The sequence below is a fragment of the Dioscorea cayenensis genome, chromosome 16, assembly GCF_009730915.1.
Source record: "Dioscorea cayenensis subsp. rotundata cultivar TDr96_F1 chromosome 16, TDr96_F1_v2_PseudoChromosome.rev07_lg8_w22 25.fasta, whole genome shotgun sequence".
NCBI lineage: Eukaryota > Viridiplantae > Streptophyta > Magnoliopsida > Dioscoreales > Dioscoreaceae > Dioscorea > Dioscorea cayenensis.
In genome coordinates this window covers 7,765,925-7,776,290 of record NC_052486.1, presented here as the reverse complement: position 1 = coordinate 7,776,290, position 10,366 = coordinate 7,765,925, and the positions used below count along the sequence as shown (strand labels likewise).

General features: G+C 39.7%; 1 protein-coding gene and 1 non-coding gene across 2 annotated transcripts; one reads left to right on the top strand and one right to left on the bottom strand.

Moving 5' to 3' along the window:
* Positions 1-6,324: 6,324 nt before the first annotated feature.
* Positions 6,325-6,431, bottom strand: LOC120279757. The gene has a single exon (XR_005542060.1). It is a non-coding gene; the product is annotated as a small nucleolar RNA R71 (small nucleolar RNA).
* A 3,089-nt stretch (positions 6,432-9,520) lies between these two features.
* On the top strand, positions 9,521-9,916 carry LOC120278482. Its single transcript, XM_039285274.1, has one exon. It carries the CDS (start codon positions 9,521-9,523, stop codon positions 9,914-9,916), a length of 396 nt encoding a protein of 131 aa, XP_039141208.1.
* The last annotated feature ends 450 nt before the right edge of the window (positions 9,917-10,366 follow it).

Genomic DNA, 10,366 nt, shown 5'->3' with positions numbered 1-10,366 from the left:
ACTCCGCTAGGGCTTAGTTGCATGAGCAACAGAGTGAAGCGTTGAAGTGACTCTAGTGTCTGGGGCTTAGATGTGACTAGGGGTCTTTTTCCTGGACAAAAGGGTTAGGTCTATACATAGGAAGAGGGTTTATCACTTGGATTTCCTAGAACTCCATGCAACTTTACACAGTGTGAGGTATTGAGACTGAGCGATTTTTTCGCTTGGACATAGTATAGAGTTAGTCACGGTTGACCTTAGATTTGGGACCGTGTGCTTAAGGATTTCCATGACTCATTGAGCATTGATTAGGAAGCATAATATTTGGTCTTGCACTTGAAACATTAATCCTAGGGGGACCATTGCCCAAGTACCCCACTTCTATCAATTGCCTTACCTCTCACTTAGTTTTGCCTCTAATTCTTGTTTCTTTTTTTATCTTTGTTTTCATTACATTTTATCGATACTATTATTGTTCACTTTCACGTGGTTAAGTAGCAATTTATGTATTTTTATTCCCTACTCCCTTTGAATACGATACCCCACTCACCTGGGATTTATTACTCGACAAACCCATGCACTTGCAGGTCACACGCAGGGGGTTTTATTAGGTTTCAATATTGAAGTTCCAGGTTTCTTGTTTTTTATTTTCCTTTGCCTGATTCGCTCACATCTTCTCATTTCTATATATCATTGTGTGGATTATGGCCGCTCTTTCACTTTCCCGTTATGAAGGCGGCAAGGTTGAGCTTGTTAAGCATAGCCATGCTCCTTTGAAGCACGCCCATGCTATTCTTGTGCAGATCAGGTCATCATGCCCAGAAATAAGACCAACAATGGTCCTAAATAAAAAATTCCATGTCACTAAGAGAGGGCAGAAATTCCTTCCGCTCAACTATCGTTCAAAGCTCTGATTTATAGGGAACATTATCTATATTCCCTAAACATGTACTTGGGTGTATACGCACTATTGATTGGAAAGCATTGAAGGAAGATAACTTAGTGGAATAAGTGCAACAAAACTTAACGTGGGTTCATGGTTTTGAATTTTTGATATAACTGATCCCGCTTACCGTAAGCTAACTCTGGAAGTTTTGGCCACCTTCGAAAAAATAAACGGGAGGTTTCTTGGCATAGGCCTGATGCACTCAGTTTTTAACTTTTGGGGAAACGTTATGCCATGAGTTACACTGAATTTGCAATCTAAACGGGGTTTTACAATGAAGAATTCACTAGAACGGCAGAGTATTCTAATCTCCCACTCCTGAGTGTACCAACATTACCGAAATGGATCCATTTATGCAGTAATGATATGTTGTTCAACCCTCATTTTTCCAATGCCTCTACTCTCTGATCTCTAGGCCTTCATATTATTCATTCATTACTGAGCAGATCGATTATTAGTGGAGGTGCTAGTACGGGGGTTACAACTTATAGGGATTTTTAATGTTTGATTAGCATGGTAGAGGGCATTCCTTTACATTTGGATTATGTTTTAGCTACTACTTTGCATAGTCAAGCAAAGACCGATAGTGCTGGCATCATTTCTGTTGGATCCTATATCACATGGCTAGCCTGGGGATTGAACATCTTGGCATCCATAGATCAACCAACTATTGTCAGGGGATTCAAACCAATCACTACTCGTACCATAAAGGCAATGAGGCTATTGAAAATGTCTTCTACCACTAATCATCATTTTGTTGATGTTATCCCTGTAACCCAGTCGGGTAGCGTGATTCCAACACCTAAATCATTCACTACAGATTCTAGTTCCTTTGATGACACCCCTTTCTGGAGATAATTGATTCAAAGTTTCCAGAGGATTATTGATTATTATGAAGCCTCCTCTTCCATATTTCCCTCACTCTCGCGCAACATCGGTGTGGATACCTCAAATTTCATTGGTTATTTAGTTGAGTCAAGAGATACCACTGACTGAGTCTGAGTCTAGTTCAGATGACCCTAAGGCCACTGAGTCCAAGTCTGATTGAGTAGCATCTGACTATTTATCTTTTATTTCAGTTTTATTTTCCGTTGGACTTTGTATTTCTGTTTTGTTTTTTTTTGGACTTGTACTTTATTTTTCACAGTTAGCAAGGGGAGCCCCCTACTAAACTGTTTATCTTACTATTTAAGTTTATTTTCTTGTGTATTGAGCTTCACGTTGTATCTTTCTTACTTCACAGGATGTATGCCATATTTGGAATTAGTGTGTTGTTCACATTGAGAGTGGCATCATCACTCTCAGTGTTAAAGGAATCCCTAATAACTCTCCTCAATTTTCTTTATTATCTTCTTTCATTTGGTGTGTGCTTGAATGTTGTACATTGAGGGCAATGTAATGTTCAAGTGCGAGGGAGAGTTATCTTTGTATTCATTGTGATGATGCATAACTTAGGATGATCTATGACTTCTTGTTAGGGATTCATATGACTAAGGGTGACATTAGAGCTAGTGTACATTGTTGTTTAAATTGTTGACTCACCTTTGCTTCAAAGACCCATTTTCAGTTCATTCATTACCCTAGCTATGGGAATTCTTGTATATTAGGAAGGATTGTAGCTTGTAGACAATTTGTGATAAAAAAAAGAGAGTTAATTGCTTGTTATTTTAGCTTTCAGAAAGTTAGATTTAATTGAATGCCCTACCAATGTTTTGTTGTTAGTTGTGCAATAGATGGTAGAAAGAGCTATCTCCTTGTGAAGTGTGAAAGACACCCTTTGAGTAGTCAGATCTTGGGCTTAACCATTGTTCACTTGATGACATACCGAGAGAAAGAGCTACCTCTAGGGAGTTTAAAGCTACTACCAACTTAGTTTTAGTCAAAATAAGGTCTTTTGGGCTAGTTTTCTTTGCTAAGGAACATGGGGCACATACCTAGGGTAAATGCACACACACACGGTGAGTATGAAGTTTGGGTGAGTCTTTTGCTTAAGGAATCAACTGTTTATGCTCTAATCTCTAATGTCCCCTGGTTGTCTGTGAATTCCCTATCTTTTATGAGAATTAAAGTCATGAAATCATTATTATTTTCTTGGGAGCTGAGTGTTTTTTCTTGAGGACAAGCAAAAGTTTAAGTGTGGGAGTATTTGATGAGTGCATTTTATATAGCTATTTCTTATACCCTAATATGCATTTTATTTGTCATGTTAGCATGATTTAGTCATAAATCGATGCTATTTGTGGATGTTTGCAAATATGTGTAGATAATTAGGTTTCTGACCAAAAGGAATGATTATAGATGAATTTTGATGCAAAACTGCATTAGAATACAAGTTTCAGGATAAGTAGGGTCAAAAGCACACTCATGCTAGGAAGCACAATCGGAAGTACGGGCGTGCTTAGCCCTGTGCAATTTAATGGCACCTGCAAAGAACTGGAAGCACCATTTTCACTGCTCCAAGCACCCTCGTGCTGAGGGAGCATGATTGGTAAGCACCAACATGCTTACCCCCGTGTGTTTTACTAGAAAGTCATCAGAAACTTAGTCATGTGCTCCTAGCACCATCGTGCTGGGGAAGCATGGTCGATAAGCACGGGCGGGCTTACCCCCATGCGTTTCACTGGAATCGCACCGAGACTATTTCCCAAGATTTGGATTTGAGCAAGGTCATTAGCATGGTTATCAGCACGAGCGTGCTTGCATCAAGAAATGGTTATTTAAACCCTAAAATTAAATTTCAAGGAGTTCTTCTTCTATCTTTTGGAGGCACAGCTAGGGGAATAGAGAGCATCATCTAGGGAGATATCTAGAGGAAAGATAAGTTAAAATGGAGAATCGACAACAATGACTATTGTCAAGCTTCCTCTGAAGCAATTATGAAGCAAGAAGGGAGTTTAATGGACAATTTTTATTTCTCTACTTGTTTTGCCCTTCTTAACTGTAAAACTATGAGGAGCTAACCATCTTTCGGTGCCCTAAATTATGAATCTTGACTTCTAATGCTTTGATTTTAGAGATATTGATTCTTCAGTTTCCTTGTGATTTGTTCATATTGTTATCCTTATTTGTGTTGATTGCCTTAATGCTTGTATGTTGCTAGCTTAATGTGGGGATTGCCGATAGAAGCTTAAGCGCTGATTTTCGTTGCTAGTTTTCACATTAGGTTTCCATTACAATTTAAGTTGCTATTCAACCCTAGATTGGCTTGATGTCTATAGAGTAATCTTTACTTGTCAAGCTAAGCCACACATTAGGGAAGGGGTTGTCTGCTCCGAGCCTGTAGTCATAAAAGAAGCCTAGGTGAGCTCGACAATACAATTCAAGAAGAAATCAACACCAAAAATGGTGTTTTAGAGCCCACTACTGTAGTAGTAATGTAGCAGCCTGAAGCATGAATATTTGATGAAAAACGCTAAGTCTGGAATTCCTCACAGCAACCTCAAAGGTCGTAAAGATGACCCCAAGCCGACTGAAGAACTGCACTGCAGCAGTTTACTGTAGAAGTCACTCTAGCAATCACTATAGCATCTTACTAGAAATTTGGCAAAATTTTGAGGATCCTCACTGCCTATTTACTAACTATGAGCTAGGCCGCAAGCTATCCTGAGATTAGCCTTTAAAGAGGGTTTTAGGACATCTCTGAGAAGGGAGAAAGCCTTGCTCTTGGAGCTCATCACCACCACCTTCGATCTGATGTAGAAGAAGGTAAGAGAGGGCATCTCCGAGATGGAATTTGATCAGGAGTGCGTGATTTGGCAAGATCTACTCCTAGAACCACATTTAGAGGAGGTTGAAGACACAAGGGAAGCCACCCCTAGAGTGGGGTCTTTGGACGCACTTCTACAAGGGATTCCAAGCATCATTCAGCCTCCGATCTTTTGAGGAAGTTTGCTATGCTTTATTTAGTTATTTTCATGAACTTGATTATGTATTTTGCTTGTATGGACAACTAAACCCTTAAGGTTACAGGATGTAGGTGAACCTTTGGGTGTACTTGTGTAGATTGGATGCTTTAACTTATTTGTTGCATTTGGTATATTTGTGATCCATGTTTGGTGTACTTTGATGTATTAGTATGCATGAGAACTCTGTATCAATTTCTTGGCTATACTAGGTTGCGTGACCATCGCTCTTGTATTAGACACACTAAGCTTAGAAGGGATACATATACGAATATGCCGTGACCACAGGTATTTTGTACCCCTCCAACTTTATGGTTGTTCCTAGTTTGTGTTCTGACACTAAATTGAGAAATCCATCACCCTCATTGCAATCATAGGAGGATTTGGTCAGAAGAAATTTCATATCAATACTCGTATCGGATTAGGGGTTCATCGTCGTGATCATCGGGTTGACCTAACTTTTGATTTTCTCGGTCCAAACTACCATTTGTATGATAGTTGTAGCATCCTTCGCACTTTAGTAACCCCGAGGGGATCCTCATCGGTGACCACTTTCCCTCCTTGATTATCACTCGTAATTTGCCTTCGCTATAGACATTCTAGTAGAGTTTTATTTGTTACTTTGTAATTCCATTGCACCACTCGAAGTTGCAGGTTAAACAACATGCAAAGATGAAGTAAGAGTAGCTTCTCGAGCCCCAGGGAATGCGACCCTCTCGTGCTTGCACGAGAGGTATTACTTGAAGACCCATGCACTTGCGGGATCACAGCCAAGTTTTTGGCGCCATTGCCGGGGAACTACTTGGAATACTCAAAAAACTTAGAGCTTGTTCAATTGACCATGGTTTTGTTTATTTGTTTACTTGTTTTTGTTTATTGTTTGTGTACATATATCTTCATTTTCTTACTTCTTTCCTTACTATCTTTTAAATTTTTAATTCTTGACTTTTGGCTATAAATATTGTACAAAGTGCCCATCTTATGACATGTGGAAGTCAAGCAAACTTAGTAGTACCCGACAATGACATTGAGAGGACTTTGCATCAAAGGTTAAGAGAAGGGGCCGAGAGTTCAAGACAACAAGAAATGCATGTTGAATCTAGTGAACCTTTAGTTATTACCTAGCCTAGAAGAACTTTATCTGACTATGAGAGGCCACAATTCAACGGTGAAGTGTTCAGTGTGTAAGCACCCAACTGTGCTAGAAAATAAGTTTGAAATTAAAGCAAACACAATTAGGATGGTACGGAATTCAATGTAATTTGATGATCTGACCGATGAAGATCCCCATGCTCACCTATCTCGCTTTCTTCAAATTTGCTCCAACTTCAAAATTAACATAATCTCAGATGATGCCATTAGATTGAGGTTGTTTCCATTCAGTTTGAAAGAAGCTGCATATAGATGGCTTACTTCTTTAGCTCCTGGATCTATCACCGCATGGAAAGATATGGTGAGAAGTTCCTTGCTAGGTATTTCCCGCCAATCGAGGCAACCAGGTTAAGACAAGAAATTTCTTCTTTCAAACAAGGTGATTTAGAAACACTCTTTGAGGCCCATGAGAGGTTCAAAGACCTTTTAACCAAATGTCCGCACCATGGTTTCTCTTCATGGATGAGAGTACAAATGCTATACAATGGTCTAAATTACCAAACTCGACAGTTTAATCATACCGTGGTAGGAGGTTCCTTAAGCAATAAATACCCCAAAGATGCCGAAAAACTCATTGAAGACATGGAAAATAATGAGTGTCATTGGAGCACATGACAGAAGGTGCCAAGGGCGGCGGGTATTTATGAAGTGAATGATAACACCACTCTTGCTACAAAGTTTGATGCATTGGCAAAAAGACTTGATCACTTCGTGATGGGTTCAAGCCCGAATTCTGGAGCAGTTATGTCATGTTAGACATGAGGTGCCGGGCACGCAACAATGCAATGGTCCATTCTTGTTACTTCTCTGACACTAGTTGAGACAGTAGACTATGTCAGTGGAGGACCAAGAGGACCGGGAAATCCTTATGGCAACACCTATAACCCGGGATGGAAGAACCACCCAAATCTTTCTTGAAATAAGTCCAACCACAACAAATGCCTCCACCACCTCAAGGAAATCAGTATCAAGCTCTTCCATAACAAGAAAGAATGTACACCACTAAAGACATTCTAGCCAAATTCATGATGAGTTTGGCATAGTGTTAAGAAATGTCCAAGGTTCCACTCAATCACTTGAACCCCAAGTTGGATAGCTTGCTAAAGAAACTTCTTAACGTTCCCCAGGTAGCTTACCAAGCAACACTAAAAACAATCCGCAGGAACACTTGGAAACCATTACACTGGGGAGCCAGAAGCAATTGAAGACGAGGGTTAAGGAGAGCCTAAGTGCTTTAAATGAGAGGGTAGCCATTCAGGAAGACCCAAGCCCAACTAAAAATGTGAGTGAAAAGAGTGGGGCAAAGCAAGATGAAACATGTCTCCAACCTCTAGTTTCAAAGGCCCCTAAAAACAAGCCTTCAGTGCCATACCCGACAAGGCTTAAGCAAGATAAAGAAGATGTTTAATGACACACCCCTTGCGTTTGTGTACTGCAAGTGCATGGGTTGTCAAAGTAATAAAGTATCACGGTGAGTAAGTAGTCGTATCCATAGGGAATAGTTATTAGGAAGCAAGTAGTGATGCTATTTAGCTATCAAGTGAAACAATTTGTGATTTGAGTGAACAATATCAAAATGAAATAAAGAAAAGAGAAAGAAAACTCAATAGGAGTAAGGAAACTCACCCTAGGACTATTAGTTCAAGTGCAAGACTAATTATTATGCCTCCTAACTGAAGTTTAATGAATTATGGACATCCAAAGACACACTGTCCCAAACCTAAGGTCAACCGAGACTAACCCTACACTATGCCCCCTTGGAAAGGGATGCTCTCGATGCCTCACACTGTGTAGAGTTGCTTAAAGCTCTAGGGATTCCAAGTGATAAACCCTATTCCCTAATATACATCTAACCCTTTGGTCCAGATAAAAAACCCCTAGTCACACTTAAGCCCTAGTACTAAGGATTACTTCAATACTTCACTCTATTGCTTGCGCAACTAAGCCCCAGTGGAGTTTGTCTCTTAGCACTTCACTCTATCATGACCGCAAAGAACTCTTGGAATGTGGAGGTAGGATAAATCATGTCAGAAGGGAAAGGGAGCGTTCCGCTACCTCTCAACTCACCCTCTTGCCCCTCTTCAACATTGCTTTGTCTAATCCTAATGGAGTGTCACTCATCCACAAGGATTACCAAGAGGGATTCTCAACCCTAGTGTCACTTTAAGGGAAAATCAACACAACAAGCATTCAAGGTTGAATCTCAATTAAAACATCAAGTAAAGAAGCATAATAAAAGTCAATGAAACAAAAACATCCTAGGGCTTACAAGTCCAAGCATTCACTAGGAGTTTAGCTCTCCATGTAGCTATACAAAATCAATAATTAAATCGAAAGTAAATGCAAGCAATCAATAGATAAAACCACCTTGTAGTACGTATCGATGGTCTTGTGGAACCACCTCGTCTTCTCCAAAGCTTCCCTTATCAAGCATAGGGCACACTTCGCTGAATCGATGACGATGAAAGCTCCCCAATAACTTTCTTTGAAAGGAACGTGATGTCAAAAGCCATAGAAACCACTCCAAAAACCTACACAAAGCCTCCCCAAACCCTAGCCACGAATGCCTCCAAAGATGGGCAAAAGAAGAGAAAAGGATTCTTCAAGACTCCTCAAAAAGCAGTATTTATAGGGGCCAGAATCAGGCATCCACACCGGTGAGCGGAATTTCCACACGGTCATGTGGATTTCCAAAAATTAGTTTTCTGTGAGCTATGAACAGTAGCTACTACAGTAGTTTTACTACAGTAAACTGCAACAATACTTCACCAAAATGCTCCCGAATCGACTCTTTTCATCAAGACCACATGAATGGGCACACATCCATGCGGTAGATCACGTCGTGTCTTCAATGAAACCACATTGACGGAGCTCTTTCTAATTTTGCATGAGTCGGAACAAATGAGTGTGACTGCCTTTCTACCCCTCCATTTTGTGTATTTTCTTGAGAATAATGGAGGTTGGCACACATCCTCATGACTTTGAGCACAACTTGTGTCTTCATCTTTGTTCAGTTCAAGAACTTCATCGCAATCATGTCCACGATCTACTTTTGCTTTCTTTCATCCAACTTTGTCTCCACAACCTTACATGCACAAAAGAACACAAATACACACGAATAAGAGATAAAATCTGATAAAAATGATGCTCAATGGAAGAAAAAAATACTTCGTATTACTTATACACAAGCACTTATCACTCAATTCAAGAAGTCCTTAACATCTTCAAGAAACTTCACATAACCATTCCCCTTGTCGAAGCCCTTTCATAAATGCCCAAGTATTTAAAGTTCATGAAATATCTCCTCACCAACAAGAGGAAATTAGAAGACTTGGAAACAATGAATCTTTCCAGAAATTGGTCGGCAGTGATTCATAAAAAATTACAGAAAAAATTGACTAATCCCAACAGTTTTATCATTCCTTGTGTGATTTGGGAAGGAATATAAGAGAACGTTCTGGAAGATTCAGGGGCTAGTATAAATGTGATGCCCTATAATTTGTTCCTAAAGCTAGGGTTAGAGGATCTGAGGCCTATAAGGATGACCCTACATCTAGCAAATCATTCAGTGAGAAAACCCCTAGGAGTGGTTGAGAATGTGCTCATGAAAGTTAATAAAGTCATTATTCTGGTGGACTTCATGATCCTTGATGTGGATGACGATGTCGAAGTCCCTTTGATCCTCAGGCATCTATTCCTCAATACTTCAAGTGTTTTGATTGATGCAAAGGGAGGAAAGATGATGTTGAGAGTAGGGCAAGAACAAGTGGTCTTCACTCTTCCAGATGTTATGAAGCACACACTAGACCATGATGACATGTTGTATTTCACCGATGAGACTGACTTGATTATTTCTGATTGTGTGCAGGAGGTCTTGGCATTAAACCTTTTGGATGAGTATTTGGATAAGATAGAAGTCAAGGAAGTTGAAGAATAAACCTCTACTCTTCAACCGAAACAACAAGTGAACCAAGTAGAAAATGATTTACCATCTCATGGCAAGAAAAAGAAAACTTTGAAGAAAATGTGGAGGAAAACAAATGAAAAATTAAAGAAGAGCATGAACATCACTAAGTTGCCACCTCGAGAGATAGATTGTTTATACTTCGAGGGCCAAGGTAAGTTTCAAATTTTTTCATGTCTCTCGATGAACTTCCCGTGTGGCAACACACCAAAAGTTAGAGGTAACTCTCCCCCATTCATCGCACCATGAAGGTAAGAGAAAGTTCGTCGAGCTAATGACGTTAAACAAGTGTTTCTTGGGAGGCAACCCAAGCTTCTAAACTCATTGCATTCTTGTTTCCATACTCCTTGTGTGTTTTTTAGTAAGTGTTCTTTTGTTATGATTGTATTGTAATAGTGTTTTCCATCATTTTTCTTAACTCTT